Source organism: Camelina sativa, chromosome 2 (assembly GCF_030686135.1).
Source record: "Camelina sativa cultivar CO46 ecotype springtype chromosome 2, ASM3068613v1".
In the NCBI taxonomy this organism is placed as follows: Eukaryota; Viridiplantae; Streptophyta; class Magnoliopsida; order Brassicales; family Brassicaceae; genus Camelina; species Camelina sativa.
In genome coordinates this window covers 15,336,643-15,356,956 of record NC_141881.1, presented here as the reverse complement: position 1 = coordinate 15,356,956, position 20,314 = coordinate 15,336,643, and the positions used below count along the sequence as shown (strand labels likewise).

The 20,314-nt window shown below is 33.7% G+C and overlaps 1 protein-coding gene, 2 long non-coding RNA genes and 2 pseudogenes across 13 annotated transcripts; 4 read left to right on the top strand and 1 right to left on the bottom strand.

Annotated features, from left to right (window-relative positions):
* On the top strand, positions 1–3,080 carry LOC104717868 (uncharacterized). Of its 10 annotated transcripts, none has more exons than XR_015579560.1 (9): positions 1–231; positions 339–618; positions 711–840; positions 1,212–1,283; positions 1,388–1,462; positions 1,541–1,788; positions 1,897–1,941; positions 2,739–2,814; positions 2,894–3,080. It is a non-coding gene; the product is annotated as an uncharacterized LOC104717868 (long non-coding RNA). The 10 variants fall into 10 exon arrangements; XR_015579547.1 differs by having other exon boundaries at positions 1,892–1,941; XR_015579557.1 differs by having other exon boundaries at positions 1,885–1,941.
* A 4,970-nt stretch (positions 3,081–8,050) lies between these two features.
* Positions 8,051–9,969, top strand: LOC104717880 (AT-hook motif nuclear-localized protein 26 pseudogene; annotated as a pseudogene). The gene has a single exon (XR_015579542.1). The product of XR_015579542.1 is annotated as an AT-hook motif nuclear-localized protein 26 pseudogene (transcript).
* Positions 9,970–10,782: 813 nt separating this feature from the next.
* LOC147948662 (uncharacterized) lies at positions 10,783–12,926 on the top strand. Its single transcript, XR_015573703.1, has 3 exons — positions 10,783–11,301; positions 11,690–11,726; positions 12,412–12,926. It is a non-coding gene; the product is annotated as an uncharacterized LOC147948662 (long non-coding RNA).
* A 2,904-nt stretch (positions 12,927–15,830) lies between these two features.
* Positions 15,831–17,150, top strand: LOC147948661 (uncharacterized). Its single transcript, XM_087477135.1, has one exon. It carries the CDS (start codon positions 15,882–15,884, stop codon positions 16,992–16,994), a length of 1,113 nt encoding a protein of 370 aa, XP_087333261.1. The 5' UTR covers positions 15,831–15,881; the 3' UTR covers positions 16,995–17,150.
* A 1,715-nt stretch (positions 17,151–18,865) lies between these two features.
* LOC104748559 (uncharacterized) lies at positions 18,866–19,530 on the bottom strand (annotated as a pseudogene).
* Between the last annotated feature and the right edge of the window lie 784 nt (positions 19,531–20,314).

The following is a 20,314-nucleotide window of genomic DNA, read 5'->3' as shown; positions in this document are numbered from 1 at the left end:
GTGTCTCCACCGACAACCATCGAACTCTTTCTATCCGGTTTCCTTATCATCTCTTTCTATCTTGTTTCCTAATCATCTCTTTCTATCTGGTTTTGTAAACCTGAAGAATCAAATTCCATTGTTATGATTCTTCATCGTTTTAATAGAAACATACTTTATCCAAATTAAAATTTAGAGCTTTTTCATAGCCAATAGATTACAGATCTATTCCAAGTAATCCAATCAATCCAGGTAAATTTTTATGTTCTTTCAGTTGATTTTTTTCTTCTCCTCTTCCGAATTTGATGTTTAAGAGGAGAAGATGATTGGTTCTTTTCATGCCGATTATTCAACAAAAGGGAAGAAGAACTCAAACAAAGGTTGAATTCAAAATCTCTCTCTCTTCTCTCTCTTGCGTGAGAGCAGGCGCAGATTTTTCCAGATCTTGAGAGAGATAGAGAGGGAGAGAATAGTATCGGAGAAGAAGAAGAAGACGCCGGAGGAGCTGAAACAATGATTACGATCCCATACCTTACAGCTGTATCCACGTATTTCAGCTACGTCTTGCTCTTCGCCTTTGGTCAGCTCTGCGATTACTCCCGCCTTCTCTTCGATTGGTGGCGCACCAACAATCTCCAGGTTCAATTTCTTCATTTCTTCTCCTCAGAAAATCAATCTGATTCTATTGTGGCGGCGTTGTTGAGACTTCTTTACTAATTTGTTGTGTATAGGGATATGCACCGATCTGCTTGGCGCATGAGGATTTCTACATCAGACGATTGTATCATCGTATTCAGGTTTCTTCTCCAATTGCGGTCCTATCCCATCAACTCTCGGCCGGCTTAAGAAACTCTGTCAGTTGTATGCTCCCTTATTTAACCTCTCTTCTTTTAATACGTTCTTAATAAGCAGCCTAATTATCGTCTTCAGTTTCCTTGATAGTGTTTGTCTTCCTTAAAAAGCTATTCGTACAAAGTCTTGTTACATTTACCGGAGTCAGAAAGTAGTGTGGTGTGGCCAAATATATGCTAAGTTATTTTTACTAAATGAAAAGGTTTTGGTCTCTAGGAGATTAGGATGTTGTATCAGATAGTACCTTTAAGTACTCTGTGGAGATTTTTTAAATGGAATCTCCACAGAGTTAATATGTATTTTACTAACTAATTCTTCACATTCTAAGGTTAATATGTATTTACTTATTCGTGACATGGTCGTTTGCTATTGATGATTAGGCGTCTCAATAACAATAGCTTATCTGGAGAAATCCCAAGGTCTTTGATTGCTGTCTCGACGCTGCAAGTTCTGTGAGTGTAATTTTGTCTCTCTCAAATTCCTTTTCTCAAGTTTCTGATTATTGTTTGACCAATCTTGGCATTAAGTCAGAAAATGACATCATCTTCAAATGCAGGGAACTAACCGCGAACAATCCTCTCACTGGAGATATTCCTGTTAATGGTTCCTATTCACTTTTCACACCTATCAGGTTTACTGAAATCCTATTTTAAATCTTAGTGGGGAGGTCAGAAAACACCCCAATTAATTATTTGAAAGTTGTCTGCAGTTTTGCCAACACCAAGTTGAAACCCCTTCCTGCATCTCCACCGCCTCCTATCTCCCCTTCAATATTTAAACTATGTTATCCTCGTTAGAAAGCTAAGTACAATTCATGTTTACAGATTGCTTAAGAAACATGGTTATTTTTTAAATAATGTTAATGAGACATGGTGTACTTTACAGGGTAGATTAAAATTCTAAGAAATCTCTAATAAAAGTGTCAGTAAAAGTTCATCAATTTGAAAGTTAAAGATGGTGAGTAATTGATGATCCTGTTTAATTTCTCCATATTTATTGTTAAGGAAACTGTTATTCTCTTTATATAACTAATTGTTGTTTGTTTTTCCTGAGGGTGAAGTTTAGAGGCGTGTGAAACTACTGAGCATCTTCAAATTATTCTAGACTGAGGTTAGTAATCTCTCTCTTTTTAGTTTTAGTTAGTATTACAAAGTTGATTACGTTCTGTGAAATCAGTTTTAAAAAGTAAAGTTTTTTTCAAACAGTTTAATAGGAAATAACTTGGCTTTCAAATAATTTTTCTTTAAACATCCAAAAACGTTCATAATGTAAATATAGTGAACTCTTAGTAGCAGATGTTTTACGAAAAAAACCAAAGATTACAACTTAAGTAAAATATAAATGTTTCTACAAGTGACGTGGATTATGATTTGATTTGTTCTATGGGTTTCGAATGATTGGTCTTATTGTGTAAGAAGTACCTGCATTTTTAATAAAACATAATTATTGTATGAAAGCTATTGGTGATATTATTGTTTCGAAACAGTAAATGAAATAGCTAGTAATATAGATGGGTCAAATTTACCTTTGTAGAGGTTGTTGACTCAGTATATGTTTTGGAAAACCTCTTTGAAAATAACATTAGTTGTAAAGGCAAAAATTTAAAGGCAGAAATCTACAGAACAACCCTCCATGCGGTTTTGAAGGGTCGAACATCTTTCAAAAAAGCAAAAGTAGCAGCCATATTGTTTGATTTGTGTAGATGTGATTGCTTATGGACCATAGAGTGTTAGATTATAATTATTTATAGGGAACGTATTAGGTCGAGAACACATTTTTACGGTACAAAAAAAATATTTCTTACGATTGGATTAGAGAGATAATTACGTGATTTGTTATTTATGGTATCTTTATGGGATATTATATATACTGATTTGTAATTTTGTTTGGATTGATTGACATGTAAGATACGTAATTGGTGGGAAAAAATATTTGGGTATCACAAAGTTTCAACACAAATCTCGGATAGGATCGGCGAAGAAGGCAAGTAAATCTGTGTTTAATTTATATTTAATTGTTGAATATTCACATTTAACTCTGTTTCGATTTATTGATATGTAAGATACGAAAATGGTGGAGGAAAAGATTTGGATATCAAGAGGTTTCAACACAAATCTCGGTTTGGATATCAATAGGTTAATCTAGTGGATTTTAAATTGATCACAATTAAGAATTTAAATTGATCACGATTTTAAATTGATCACGATTAATCTAGTGGGTATAAATGAAATGGGCTTGGACTTTGATCTGTTAGTGATGTTTAAATTTAGAATCCAGTCCGTTTTTTATTTTTAAAAATTAACTCAATGGTAGTCTTATAAATAAGTCTGAAGTTGAGGATTTATTTAATAGATGTACTTGGAAAATGTATATATAGATTTATTAGAGCATGTCATATAATAAAAATGGTTTAACCGAACTTGTTGATAGTTACATACAAGATGATCATCTTGATCAGAACATCGTATTAATATATACAGAGTCTGATGTCAAATATGTTTCTAACAATACTCATACTTTAACAAATTTTAATATTATATAGTTATAACATATTTAACCAACAAATACAACTTATAATTGAAATGTTTTAGTTATAAATAATTTGTCCCGCAGTATACCGCGGGTCCTAATCTAGTAAACTACTTAATTATTAAACTAATCAATTAGTAATCCGTAAAATTCGGTATTGAAAGCTAAGCAGTACTCTCTTTTTGCGAGCTTCTAACTCAAACGCTGTTTGATTCAAGCCTTTTGAGGAAAAAAAATTAGAAAGTGCAAAGTGACCTCATTTCCCAAAAACTTTATTTGATTTTGTTATTTGTAGATAATAATCACACTTCAAATAGTACTACTCCTATGACGTAAGGTTATCCTTTGTATTGGGATCAATTATCGTTATCAAACCAACAAACAATAATAGTACCTAATAATATATATAATATATATGAAAAAAACTAAAAAACAAAAACTGATACATAAATAATACTCCCTCTATTTTTGTTTAGTTATTTTTAAAATTTTTTTACATAAATTAAAAAACTATTAACTTTTTTGTTTTACACTTTATTAGTATATGTTATAATTTTTTTTATTGGTCTAAACATTAAAAAAATATGAATAAAATTGAGATATTCACAAAATATTTGCATTGAAAATCTAAAACGACAAATATTATAAAACCGGAGAGAATACAGTTTAATAGTTGATATGTCGTATTCTCGTATGCATACATGGTTATAGATTAAGGAATGATGGAATATGGTAACAATAACAATAATAAAAAGAGTGTTTGCATGATAATCATAAAATGGTTAAGAAAATAACTGTAAATAACTGTAAACAAATGACAGTTCAAATTTTATTAATTTTCTTCTTAACACGTGCATAATATATAACTAATTTTTCTAAATATAAGAAAATGATAAATTTTTAATATATGCATGGTAACATAACAAGGGAATCACATTCTTAATATTCAAAAAATGTGAAAAATTTAGGGAACCATTTATCAACTATCACTGTTTTTGGATTGTGCGTGGATTATAAAAATGTAAAAAAGAAGAATAAAATATTGTAAGGGGGCGATTATAATCAAACGTTTATTTTATTTTATTATAATCTAATGTTAATATATGAGTTGCGATGTAATTAAGAACTTATGAGTCATATTGGAGATTAGGTAACAATCAAATAGAGTCAACCATCAACAGCAACTTCCTCGTTTGGTGGAACTGTGTTCTCGTATTAACTTGTTTTTTTCTAGCCAACCATCATATATATAAGCTGGTCCAGGTAAAGAATAAATTTATTTATTTATTTTTTTTTTTGTCAAACAAATTTATTTATTTTTAAATATAAAATACCTAAGCACAATGTATACTTCGATTAATAATAATGCATATTTTTTTTTTCCATGTGATATTGAACTGGATGATATCTTACTACTCAGCGCCAATTATGATAAAATGGGTGTAAATTAAAGGAGTATACGTACTATCTAATGGAAAGTTCACCGATCGTAAATGTGTTTAAGGAGTATATTACTTTGTAAAAACTTGTGATAGCAAAAAAACAAAAAAAAATTGTGGTAGCTTTACCATTTAACATACCTTTTTCTTCTTTTTGATAAAGTACCATTTAGCATACTAGTAAAATCTAAATTATTCTAGTGGTTAACTAAAGGTCGTCTAGTGTTACGCCAGATTTGGAGTTCAATTACCATAAATCTTAACTTGGTATTGAACAACAAGGAGAAGAACCAACTCAAAGGGAATCCATTATTATACTTAATTCAAGCGATAAAGAGGGTTTGGGTTTTTGCACACAAACTTAACTAAGCAATTGAAATCAAACAAGCCAAAGGCAAAACATAAGAAATAATAAACAAAAGACTAGCAAGATTCAAAATTAAATAAAGCGGGAAATCAACAATTCAAAACTAAACAGTTTTAAGCAATGGATAAAAGACTAGTACTTCTTCGGGTTTAGATTATTGACTCGAGTGATCACTAAATAAATTCAAGAATCTCTACCAATCTAACAATGCTAATCCACTGGTATTGGATCAGTAATCTAGACTAATCCATTTCCATGTAATCTCTTTAGTAATCATATAATATTTAACAACTTTCGTTTGCAATCAAATGATCATTGAGTATTAATTCCAAGCCTAACTAACCATCTAGAGTCCTAATCATCAATTTTCATTGACTGGGAATGATATAAGTACTCTCTGAATTTTTTTTTTGGAAATTTTATCAAACACCTTCCGAACAATAAATTTTGTATATTTATACTAGCTTAATCAAACACTAATCTAGCATTAAAACACACACATGGAGGGTAAAAACTAAGACCCAAGCATCTTGAATCAATCAAAGATCACCATAATGCACGATGATAGAATAAGACGAATCAATCTATTTAAATAATCTCGTTGGACATATAGTTCGAAATGAGTTTATTTGAGTACTATATATTGTGCGATGATTTATATGTTTTGATGATGACATACGATCCGAGGTGTTATCTTGAAAACTTTAAACATCTTAGATATTAAGGTTTTAAATATTCAGTAAATTCATTACAATTGATGCAGTACGGTGTATGAACATATATAGTAACAACATGAGGCATAAACCATTACACCAAATAGACCAGTCTTGTTCTAACGTCCGAAAAGGAATACTAGATAAAATTATAGAATTATAGTTAATTCTAAAAGTACCACAAACTAATCAAATGATTTTTCAGCAATTCGCATTAATCTTTCTTTTAAAAGATAAATTATAAAACACAAACATATATATACACTTTGATTGTTAATCAAAAAATGCAAAACGAGAGGAAGGAGGGAGAAGGGCACGTGGAGAAGGAAAGCGCATGAGAGCCGACAAAGAGCATCTTTTAAGACATGGGTTTGCGTCCACAAGAGTCATGCCATTGCCTCTCCGATCCTCTCTCTCTGCACATTCAATTCAACAATCTCTTGTCTCTCTCTCTCGTGCTTTCTCCCTTTGGGTTTGAGATTTGTCAGCGCCTTCTTCGCGTCTTCTTATTACTTCACTCTCTCCAATGCCATATCCACACATCGCATTGCAATCTCTATCGTTTTCTTCATATAGTATATTATTACAATCAAATTTGTCTACTTAATTGCCCATGCTCCTGTTCAATAATATATGTTATAAAACATTTTTAACTCTATATCTCACTACTTTTAATTAGTACTTAGCCATGGCCATAACCTGCATTGCCCTATATATAAGTTAGAAGATTCTTATTTTTATAGAGAAACACTTAATTATACATGTGTATATTTATATACACATAATAATACATGTGTATATACAAAATAAGTTATATATACTTAATTATTAATGTATACGTATTTGAAGATATGATGCTAGGTGTAATTACTACATAGGTTGTTGAAAAATGAAATATATCGGTGCTTCACAAAGTTATGAAAGTTGATTTAAACAATTTTTTTAATTTATGATTACTAGGGTTGCCAATATTTATAATATAGAGAACTAGGATAACTATATGATAGATTTATATTAAAAATTAATGAAATATATGTAATAAAAAAATTTGAAAAGTATATATCTATCGAATTTCGAATCTATACTAGTATTTTTGCAGCAGTTTTTGCTCAAAAATACTTTTTGGAAAGTTCTTACGTTTAATACATTGACTTTAATATTAGTTACCAAAACTTCAAAATTAATTATAGGTAAAATTTTAAAAAAATAAGAAAATCTTTCTACTTCATTCAAACATAAATATATGATTTCCTTTCATTTTTAATTTGAATTTATCTTTAAATTATTTTAAATTATTCTATAATATATTTAGTTAATAAAAGTTATGATTTTTTCTTGCATATGATGTAATACAAATTTTAAAAACGGACATATATTACTCAATAGATGAATAAAAAAATACGGGTACAATATCCCACATCGTCTAAAAAAATTGGGCAATGGTTCAGAGTCATACTATAAAAGAGACCAAAATGATTCCGAATACAAATGAGTATAAAGCTTGATTTATCAGGCATTCAAACTTTATAAACTTTTATTTGGTTTACTCCGGTTCTTTATTTTAAAATTTTTTAAAAGGTTAAATATGAAAAATATTTAAACCTTTTAAAAAGTTAAATATGATAAATATTATACCGTAGAAACACAATAAATATTAAAAATTAAGATGATATAGTGTGAGTTAAAATATCTCGAGATGGGGTTATATAGCGGGATGGATTTTAACGATATTTATATAAATTAAAAAATATCATTAATTCTGTGTTACAGGGATAAAACATCATTTTATTATTTTGTTAATATTGTCGATATCAGAGAATAGACATATCTAATTAAGTTGATTAAATAAATATTACGTAAAAATAAATTATATTACGGTATTATATGGTTTATTTAACAATTATTATATAATTATAACATATTTAACCAATAAATACAACTTATAATTTAAATATTTTATTTATAAATAATTTTGTTCCGCGGTGTACCGCGGGTCCTAATCTAGTTATAGTTATTGAAAAGTCTTTGCCAGTATTTAGAATCAGAAAATAACGAACAATCTATATCATGTAAGAGTAAAATCTACTAATGAAAAAAGAGAGCCTCTAAATAAATAAGATCGTTAATGTAAACGAGAGCGATTGAAATGTTATACAAAGAAAAAATGGCGTAGAGGTAGGGACCAAAGCACCGCCTAAAACATGAGAATGATGTCATTGTCATAAGCATAAGCAGAAAAAAAAAAAAAAAACTAAAGCTATACATCTCTCTTTCACTTCTCCCTCTCTGTCTCTCTCTTCCTAACCCTAATTTACCAATCACCAACCAAAGCAAATTAAGCAGACAACCCCCACAGACACCTCAAACCCCCAACACATCTCAAGTATAAACTAATTAATTAAAAAAAAAATTACAAAAGAAGAGAGTGAGAAATAGAAACCTACCAAAAGCCCTTTTCACTTCCTCTCCCAAGTACAACTCAACAGAAGAGAAGAAGCTATAAACAAAGAGAGAAGAGAATAAGAAGACAAAAAAAAGAGAGAGAAAGAGAGAGAACCTTAGCTTACCAAATCAATCAAAGAATAAGATGAAGAAGAAAAATCCAGCTTGATATTTGTCGTGAAAAACATTATTATTCGTTTTCTCTTCTACCTAGCTAGAGTCTCTATTAGGTCAAAATCAATTCTCATCTCTCCCTCACCGATCAGTCTCAACATAGAAATGGATCCAGTTCAATCTCATGGATCACAAAGCTCTCTCCCTCCTCCTTTCCACGCTAGAGACTTCCAATTACATCTTCAACAACAACAACAACAACATCATCAACAACAACAACAGTTCTTTCTCAACCATCATCAGCAGCCGCAAAGAAACCCTGATCAAGATCACGAGCAGCAAGGAGGGTCAATATTGAATCGATCTATGAAGATGGATCGCGAAGAGACAAGCGATAACATGGACAACATGGGTAACAACAGTGGTAGCGAAGGTAAAGAGATGAGTTTACATGGAGGAGAAGGAGGAAGCGGCGGTGGAGGAAGCGGAGAACAGATGACAAGAAGGCCAAGAGGAAGACCAGCAGGATCCAAGAACAAACCTAAAGCTCCAATAATCATAACAAGAGACAGCGCAAACGCTCTTCGAACTCATGTTATGGAGATCGGAGACGGATGTGACATAGTTGACTGTATGGCTACGTTCGCTAGACGCCGCCAAAGAGGCGTTTGCGTTATGAGCGGCACAGGGAACGTTACTAACGTCACTATACGTCAGCCCGGATCACCAGCTGGCTCGGTGGTTAGCCTCCACGGCCGGTTTGAAATCCTTTCTCTTTCCGGATCTTTCTTACCGCCACCTGCGCCTCCTGCAGCCACTGGATTAAGTGTTTACCTAGCTGGAGGACAAGGGCAGGTGGTCGGAGGCAGTGTAGTAGGACCTTTGTTGTGTTCGGGTCCTGTGGTGGTTATGGCGGCCTCTTTTAGCAATGCGGCGTACGAGAGACTGCCTTTGGAAGAGGATGAGATGCAAACTCCTGTTCAGGGAGGAAATGGAGGAGGAGGAGGAGGAGGCGGTGGTGGAATGGGGTCTTCACCAATGATGGGGCAGCAACAAGCTATGGCAGCTATGGCGGCTGCTCAAGGACTACCACCAAATCTTCTTGGTTCGGTTCAGTTGCCGCCGCCACAGCAAAATGATCAGCAGTATTGGTCTACGGGTCGGCCACCGTATTGATTAGATTGCTACTCTTATATATATATCACACATGAATTGAATATATTTTAGCTATGTACTTATATATATGTAGCTATTTACTAATAGATCTTACATATATATAAAGCAAGCTAACTTGGAATGATTAAAGAGGAGGTGTACTAAGTATGATGAGAAGATGAAGACGGCGATGATGAAGAAGCCTTTTCCGATGGGTTTGTGGATCAACAATTCAGTAGATGTTTCAGGTTCTTCTTTGTTTATTTTTGTCTTGTTTTAGTGGTAGTTGTTTTTTTAAATGTTTGATTATGTGAGGTTTTAAGTTGTTCTTTACTTTATTGAGTTATTTGATGAATTTGATTCTTAATTATGTTCGGTCTGTTTTCTTTGTTTACAAGAATTACGTACCCAAATCAAACTACTTATGGTTTTAAGTTCTCCCATTTTCAAGTATAAACATTGTTTATATATAGTTTTTAAAACAAAACTATATGTAAGGCCAAAACAAAACAAAACTTATAATGCATATTTTACGTGGAAATATGTTGTTTAAGGTGGTGGGTGTAGTTGCCACCCATAATAACCACATACGGTATGTCTGTTCTTGTTAAACGGGTTCAATCTTTTCTTCGTACCAATGTTACTTTTTTTTGTTCGAAAGAACTAAAGTTTGATTCTAAATATCAGAAGAAATTATAGGCCGAAAATTTCCATGATTTTTTCAATATATGTATATACACAACTAGATTAGGACCACCCGATGTGCGGGTTTAGTAAGTAAAAACTATCTATAAAAGTAAATAGATACATCGAGGTGTTCAATATGATATTTGGTGTAAAAAGTGCGACTCTGCGGAGACTATTAATCATGTATTCTTTGAATTTCCTCGCTCTTGTGAAGTTTGGAATTTATCTTCGACTCCGATCTCGTCAGAGAGTTTCCATATGAGTCGGTGTACTCAAACTTGGAAAGCAACCATGTGCATTCAGGATTGGGCTGGTGGTGTTGCGTTGGTGAGGAGCGAACCTTGTTTTTGGGGCCAAGTGTCTAAGACGGATGTAACACCCCAATATTGTAATGTATGCGATTTTGAAATTGGAGCCCATTAGGCCCAATTGCCATTAAAAGTACAAACGACAAGGGTTTTGCGTTTTGCTTATATGCTCTTGTACATGTAAATACACACGTATGGCGCCGTCTTTGTTTCTGGCGAGAGAGGAGAGTTGGGAACCCTAATCCCGTCGGAGCTTACCATCATTATCGTTGCCTTGTTGTTGTTGGCATCGTGGTTGTTGTCGTTGTTGTATTGCTCTCATCCCAAGCAAAGAGATAAGCGGCCATGAGAGAACTTCTGATCAAAGGGGAGAGAAAGGGACGAGAGGGAAAGGAGAAGAAGGAGAGGATAATGTACTCGGGGACAAGGAAAGTCGTTCGACGATCACCGTCTATCACCACCGCTGGTTAGTCCGCCACCGTATGTCACCGGAGATGTCAGGTGTTGTCATCGGAACAGCCGTAGCCATCGTCCAACCCTTATGGGTAAGGAAACCCTAGATTTATTTTGTAACTTGCGCATGAAGTTTATGACGTTGTCTCACGATCTGTTGCTTGCTTTTGATGTATGTTGTTGAGCCATGAGGACGTAACCACCATGGGCTGAACCTTCTCTTGGAGCCACAGCACATGTCCGTCGAGAAAAGTTGTAAAGAGGTAATGGCGAAGCTCGTGTGTTGTTGCGTTTTGTTGCTTCGAATATTGAACCGTGTCTAAACCAATCTAAACCAGTATAAACCAATGAATCATAACTTGTAAGACGAGAACCGTAACTTAATTCATGTGGACGTGAGTTGCGTATGGTTTGGTGGTCACGTGTGGGAGTGTGGGTTGTTATTGGTTTGAGTTGAGATATGATTATGAAACCAAACACGTGAAAGTGGAATTATGGTATATTAAATTATTAGATTATGGTCTAATTAATTTAATTGGAGGAATACCAAATCAGTTTATCAAGATTTAGAAGTTGGTTTGGATATTAGATTAAATCATAGATTATTATTTTAGATATAAAATTCTGATCAGATTATCTATACCGCTGCAGATTGAGGGTTGTTGTTGAAGCGGATCTTCTGGCTAAGGTGAGGGTGGTATTTGCGGATATACAGTAACCTCTTTCTTTATATACTCTTCGATAGTTACTGAGTATAGACTCAGGAATTGTTTGTTAATTGAACGTGTTTGTGTGGATTTGTGTGCATGATAAAGTAGGTTGTTAGTAACATGATATATGTGAAGCACATTTAGCTACATGATATGATGTTATGAAATAACTTATATATTATATTATATATTATATTATATATTATATTATAAATATAATTATGAACATACATGAGAATGAGAATGAGAAAGGAAAAGATACTTGAGGATGTTGGACTATAATGGACCAACGGGTTCATTGCAGATCATAAACCGCTGATGAGCAGTACGGGAAGAATCGAGCTATGGGCCGTGGTCTTTCAGGAATGAGGTTTGTGAGCCAGAAAAAGTGATAATGGCCAAACCTATAAGGAAAGTAAAACTTATTAAGTAATGTAAATAAACAGAAATGTTTGAATGTGGTAGTTGCCACAGAAGTGCATAAAATAAGATGAAAGTTATTAAGGTGAATTAAGATGTTTGTTTGTTGTTTGCTTGATAAACATTCTGAATCTATGCTAAGTAATAGTTTTTGATTATATTTGGAACTTTATTATTGTATGTCTAGTGGGCAGAGTTTGATCTCCTCACTGAGCACCCCCTTCTTTTTTTCTTTTTTCCCAGGTTAGTAAGTTTAAGAGTTGCAGTTTGAAGTTTATTCGTTGGTGAATTTTAAAGAAAGAAACATTTTTGGCCAAACCGGATGGATTACATGTTGTTCCGTCTTTTGCGGCGGTACGGGTGTTACAACGGAGCCCCTCCCCTACATTCGGAGTTAGAAGCGTTGTTGTGGGCCACAGAGCGGATACATGCTGCAGGGATCGCTTGTCAACATTTCGAGACTGATTGTGCTGAGTTACTCACTATGGTGCAGTCCCCTGAAGATTGGCCGTCCTTCTCCAACCTGCTCGATGAGTTTAACTCGTTGGAGTCTTTCCCACTATTCTCCATCTCTTGCATCTCGTATGCGTCAAATACTAAGGCATATTGTCTTGTCCGTGCTTCATGTTCTATTATCTCTAAAGATTCTTTTGTAAACCCCTTCCCTCCATCTTAGACAACTAACCGAGGAATTTACTTTTAATTTATTATTTGGTTGAAAAAAAAAAGTAAATAGATACACTTTTAGTTAAAGAAAATAGTTGTAGATTAGTTCAAAGTCAAAATAAAATTAAATTTAACAAAAAATATATATTTAATTATTTTTATAAATAAAAACAATATATAAAAGTAAAGAGATAAACTTTTAGTTATAGAAAATAGTTTTTTTTGTTATAATACACTAATGTATATCAATTTACAAATCTACTATTTACATTACCACTAAAAGTGTATTTGTACATACAAATATATTATACTGTTAAATATACTCTTTAGTCTTTACTACTAACAAAAATTGTCTTTATGAACACATTAAATAACTTATTATATGTTTCTTCACTTTAACATTTTTATAGTTACAAAAACGCATATATTAATCTTACGTACTCATATCTTATATATTACTATAACAGTCTTTTTGAATAAATTATTTGATTGGTGAAAAAATATGAGACGATCTATTTTTTTTTACTTCAACAATCTTTTTTTATGTAAAGGTGAGTATTTACATTTTTTTAGAAACAGTAATTAATTGTATAATTTTCACAATTGTTTTTTAATATTATATAAAAAGTAATCATTTTTCTTGTAAAGTAAGCAACTTAAAACTAAAATAAGTAAACAATAATAATTTTGAATTTTATGATATATATATATATATAATTTCCTTATAATATTTTTATTTTTAAAATTCTAATAAATTTAGAATTGACATGTATTAACATCTGAATGATACCATTGACACGTGTCACGGTCTTGTTAATGAGTAACTTTGACATCAAGCTTTATATAATAAGATTCTAGGACGCTTCCAAGAATAGAAAAAGGCTGGTCTCACTTGTGATTTTAGTGATGGTTGGTGTAAAATTAGTCTTTTTATTACAACAATAAGTAGACTTTATTTAGTGTTTGATACATTCCATAAAACCTCATTTTTTTTTTTTTTTTTTTTGCAGAGAGAATTTCAAAAACTAACCATTTTCCATACCACTTTTCAAAATTACCTCTTCGAAAAGATCAACATTGTTGGTTCCTCATTAAACTGATTGAGACCCACCATTTATTGGTCATTTTCTTATAATATATGAGATACTAAAACAAAGGCACACTATGTTCAATCTCTTAGTGGAGTTGAATCAACAAATCATGTTGTTTTCAGAGAATAAATAAATTAAAGTAAGAAACAAAGAAAGCTGTCCAATGAAGACTATGAAGTAAATCAAAGAACTAAGCAAATAAGTTAGCAAATGGAGTAAGAAACGTTGAAATTAGCAAACAAACAAACAAGAACAAGCTTACAATGTAATAGAAGAAGCAATAAATCAAGAAGCAAATATACATGAACGTATGAATACATGTATCATGTATCATGTATGCACACATGAATGTATAAATGTATGCATGTATGTGTTTAGACATGAATAGAGATGAATTCAAGATCTCCAACCTGGGTGTAAAAGTGGATATATTGTTTTATCTCCTTTGGCAACTTTTTACTGGCTCAAATGGTCCTCAAGTTCCTTCCATGTTGAAAAATCACCTCTGTTCATTGAATTAAAGACACAAAAATCTAATTGAGCTGATTCGATTAGGAACAAGAGCATCAAAATTTACAATACTCTGATGCATTCATGTTTCTCTTACCACATCATGTTGATTTCTGCTGCGAAATGATGTATTAATTGTCAAACCATGAACACTTCCGTACAAAATCCAGCCAAAACAGCAAAGGCTCATCACCATACATTAGCACTGATAATTTTCGCACAAAGACAAAATATCTGAGAAAGATCAATATGAACCTGGAAAAAGGGATGCATAGAAACGAAACTCGTCTCCTAGATAATCTTCTCTTAGAGACCTTTTCCTTCACCGTTCACCGTGAGAGGGAAACTGATCAAATGAATTTTTTTTTAAAAATCCGAATCTGAGAAAATAAAGTTATAACGGTCTTAACAGTCTTCTTCGAGTCTGTTTAAATTAAAATAATCTAGCTTTGGGATCGTACTAACCTAATAATGAAAATATTTGTAACGGTCATAAAATCTTCATTACATGTATTTGGATTACCTCAGTCGTCCAAACTTGAATCGAGTGAACACAACCGTCCGTCACGAGTGAGGTTATTTTAATCTGCAATGTTCATGTTGGGCTTTAGTAAACTTTTCACTGGATCTGAATTATGTTTTTTTGGGCTTGTAAAAATTTTAAAATGTATATTTTTTTACATTTTCAAACTTAAAAGAGTTTAAAAAGAAATGATTTAAAATGATAACTTTTTTGCAAATTTTTTAAAGAAATCTAGTCATACAGTTATAGTAAATGTGGATAATGATGGTATCCTTAGTTGTATATTTGCTGAGTTAGAGATTCCACTGTGTGTGATGCTTTTCTATATATGTAAATCTCTAAAAAAGATAGAAATCCAAAAGTAGACCCAAAAAAAATAATTGTTTGACTGTTTTAGTTATATTGACAACCATGAAATAAAACACAGTATGCATGTTAAATAGTTAATTGGTATCCTTAGTTGTATATTTGCTGAGTTAATTGGTATCCTTAGTTTTAGGATAATGATGGTATCCTTAGTTGTATATTTGCTGAGTTAGAGATTCCACTGTGTGTGATGCTTTTCTATATATGTAAATCTCTAAAAAGGATAGAAATCCAGAAGTAGACCCAAAACAAAATAATTGTTTGACTGTTTTAGTTATATTGACAACCATGAAATAAAACACAGTATGCATGTTAAATAGTTGATTGGTCTTTACCAAAATGTATTTCCTTTTAAGCAATTATGTGTTTACTTTTTTGCAAAATATGTTTCCTTTTATAAAAGAAACTTCAGCAAAATGTTGAATAACTCTTACTATAAAACCAGTGTCTCTCTCCATCAGAAAAACTATCATTTTTTGTCTTAAACCAAAACTGACTCTCTCTATCTCTCTCTCTCTCTCTCGTTTTCTCCCCGTTTCCGAAGCTTTCATCTTATCATGTCATCGGAAGAAGGACAGAACCGCACAGCAATGGAAGACGAAGAACTCATCAAAGAGTGCAAGTTCCTTCTAGAATATGGAGCTTATAAAGAAGTTCGAGAAACCATTAAGAACAGACAGCCAGTAAGAAGTGAACTGCCAGACGAGCTTGAGAGAGTGAGAGCAATTGCCGACGTTCTTTACGCCGCAGAGAACCCGCTTCCGGATGGGTCAAAGGATTTATACGGCATGGTTAGAATGGCACAACCCGGACCGCTTTTGGTAAAAGATTTTGATAATCTTATGCATCTCCTGAGCTCCACACACAACCGCTTGCCTTTTCGCTACCAAGCTAGTGTTAAAGCCTCGTCCGCTTGGTCGGAGCTGTGTAGTCAAACCACTAAGGATGAGGAAAACCTTGATCAAACCCAAGAAAGTGTCCTTGGAGACGTCGATGTAGGCGGCATCCAAATCGGTGATGGGGACAACCTTGATCAACCGCAAGGATATGTCCTTGGAGACATCGATGTAGGCGGTAGCCAAAACGGTGGTGGCCGAGAAAATGTCCTTGGAGACATGGATGTAGGCGGCAGCCAAATCGGTGATGAGGACGTCGTCCTTGATCAACCCCAAGGAAATGTCCTTGGAGACATGGATGTAGGCGGCAGCCAAATCGCTGATGGCCAAGGAAATGTCTTTGGAGACATGGATGTAGGCGGCAGCCAAATCGCTGATGGCCAAGGAAATGTCCTTAGAGACATGGATGTAGGTGGCAGCCAAATCGGTAATGGATCTGTCGGTGACATAACCGATGGTGGTGGTCTATGCGGAGAGCATAACAAAGATGGAGTGAACAAAAGAAAACGAGAGACGGATAGTCTCATTTTTTCTGATTTGCCTGTATTAGAGAACTTGGATCCCTTGCCGCCGCTGGAGAAACCACAGGCTCCGCACGATCAAGCTCCATCAGAAGGCGCTTCTTCTGCCCCCAATGATGTTATAATAATATCTGATGAAGAGGAGGAGGACGAGCACGCCGAAATGGATATATCACTGGCTTTAACAGCGAGAGTGTCCATGGAAAATGGGATTAAAGTGAAAAAGATTCCATTGAATAAGAAATCAACATAAGTACAAGATGATACTCCTACTTGCTCAAGAAGAACTCAAGCTTTGCAGTTTCGTGTTTGTTAGATTATTATCCTAAATTTTTCCTTTTTTTTTAAAATAATAAAAACTGAGTTTGTAATTTTATTTTTGATATATTAATGTTGTTCATCTTCTGCTTTTAATCAGCCATTTTAGTATTACATGTTCTCAGCCACAAAATCAAAACGGAAAACAATCTAAAGAAGGGGAGCCTAATATGATTAGGGTTTTGCATATTTACTTACACAAAAGAAAATATAAAATGTGTTAATTTTAGGAAATAGAAAATGCGTTTATTTTGGACCTCCACAGAAAATGAGTGGAGAGGCCCATATCATATATATATATATACCAATTAGATGATGATTTTTTTAGGTATCGATCTCGATCGGTATGTTCGGATATGAATCGTTGGACCAACTATTGGACCGGACCGATTATGGATTAGACTGAGTACTTGCGGACTATGCTCTGATACCGTATTAGATTGTAAGCTTTCAACTTAAATCAATTGACAATGATCAGTGGAAATATCCATATCATATATATGCCAATATCCTACTCAATTTCGAATGTGAGATATTTTATCCTAATACTCCCAGATATTCAGAATTTAAGCGTGAAATTATTACAGTTGGGGTTAACTGGCCCATCTCCATTACATGCAAAATGGAAATCGAGAGATGGTTAGGGTTTGCATATAAACGCAACAGCTTGGTACTCAAGAAAGATTGAGCCGTATCCTTTAACTTAGGGTCCCCAACGAATACGATCACGTATTGGTTAGCGCATAATGTAAACCTAAATTGATAATGGAAGTTTATGGGAGAAGGTTCCCAACGAGAATGCAATTAACCAGACGGAGGGAACTCCATATTTAAATCTCGATGTCAAGAATGTAATATAGAGTTATATGTGGATGTTTTTCTTTTGTTTATTGCTTGGTTTGAATAATGAATCAATTTCAGTTTCACCATAATTTGTTGTCTTGTAATTAATCGAAAAGAACTGATGTTGAATGTCAATTTTTATTCCATTGATCAAGAACTGATCATGTTCTTCTTCGATTTGGTGATCCGTTCTTTGTAGTTCATGGTGGTCGAACATGTATACGGGCCACACCGAGTAAACAAATACAGTAGCTATACATTAAACATACATGAGATAGCTAGAATCCAACGAAAAAAAAAAAAAACTGTATGATTATATAGTTTAGATTATACAAGGTCTCAAACTGTCACATGATGGGTATATATATGTACGTAAAAAGGTTATCAAAATGTTTAACATGGATGATACGAAACCATTTTCTTTTTTACTGATCACTTTGACACCGAAGATGAGATGCGTATATGGATAAGATTCCAAATACTGAAATACATATGCTATTTTTCAGCCTGATGTATACGAAAATTTGTACGAGGTTAAATACATGTTTATGTAGATGTAGTGAGAAATTGTTAGCATGCACTAGGTATCAGCAATCACGAAAAAATGACATTGAAAAACTGTTAAGTTTAGTTTCAAAGGTATTGTATATATACGTACGTTTGTCATTATTTTCAAAAAGTTTGAAATGGAGTTGAATGTATAAGTTTGTTTAATTACAAAAGGTGCTAAGCAAGTAGCCCAAAACAACTTAAAGGGCGGTACAATATTTTTAATAACTCATTTTTAAACAGTTAATTAATTATTTCCACATATTATGTCTCCTAAACAATATGAAGATCTTACAAGTTACACAATCCAACATAAATAGAAAAAACAAGTTCAATTAACACTACAATTGGAAAACAACATATCAATTGTAGTGTTACGTGAGCTCTAGTCACGAGCTCACAAGTTACATAACACTACACGGCACCACCACCACTTTCGTGAGCTCTAGTCACGAGCGCGTAGTGGCCTTGTCTTGTTCCCAAGCAAACGTAGGCGGAAACTTGCTCTCTAAACGTTATGTTACCGTTACTTGTGAAGCAAGCACACAATAGAGATGAGTTCTGTTTCGTGTTAGGTTTAGGGTCACCGCTTGCCTTGCTGCTCAAGAATTTGATCAAAATAGTGTTTTCTCCGTTCCCATTTCGTTAATCTCATAAGGGTTCAAAGCCACACCGTCCGGGTTAGAATTGTAAGCCAATAAACCGAGAACTGGAGACACGAGCTGGAAATTGTAACCGGTTAAGTAAAGATAAGAAGACCAGTTAAAATCCAAGTTCTGTCTCACCAGCATCACTCTCTCAACACATGGCTGTACCGTCAAGCCCGGACCTAAGTGAAACTCTCCGATTGTTGCACCGTGTCATCTCAAACTGCCGCATCTAAACCTAGCCGTATTGATATCAATGGAGGAGAAATTCGAAGGAAGATGAATTTTCTGAATCGTGCCAGTCTTGAAATGTATGTTGAAGTTTCTGATAGTGTAATCTCTGATCATAAGATCAAGGAGATGTGTTGATTCAATCGTCTGAGATTTGGATCTCTGTAAATGAAAAAAAAAGATGAATGGTATAGAGCCCATGTGAGGAGGATCCAAAGATTCTATAAGATGAATTAAGTTGTTACGGCTTTGAAGAGAGAATTGATGAGGAAGGAGAGAAATAGATTGAGTATGTTTAACTTTGTTGGCATGTGTATTGGGGACATACATGACCAGTGTACAGTATATACTATGTATATTTATTATGACATAATAATCAATAAGCATGACTGATGTTTTATAACGCTTACTATACGATCCTACTTTTTTTCTAGCCTTGTGACATTACTTTACACTTTGTAGTCTTGTAAGATCATTGCTTCTTTTTTTTTTTTTTTGTCATCTGAATTTATATTATAATTGAACAGATACATCTGTTGAATACAAAAAGGTGAAAGCATAGAAATCACTTAAGACTAAGCCCAAACAAGGGAAGCATAAGCTGGCAAGTTACACATTTCCAGAGACATAAGCCAGCAAGTTAAACACTTTCGGAAGCAAAGATACAAAGACTAAACAACCTAGAAAAACAGGTCACTAAGGAATAAACATAAACAAAGTGCTAAAACTGCCCAACTGAACCAGAAAAAAACTCACAAGCTTTCCCATAGAACCTGTAAACACTGGAGAGTACCAATTAGACCGGAAGTGCTATAAACCATGATAGCACACCATCGACAAACCATCGTCAGCACCGGCAGGAAAGAAAGCAACCTCGAACGACATCAGAGAAACAGAAGCCACAACCATCCAGTGGCACAAGACCAGTCGGAAGAAAGCGAGCCAAACTAGGGAAAAAGAAGAAACCTTGAGATTCGACCTGAGA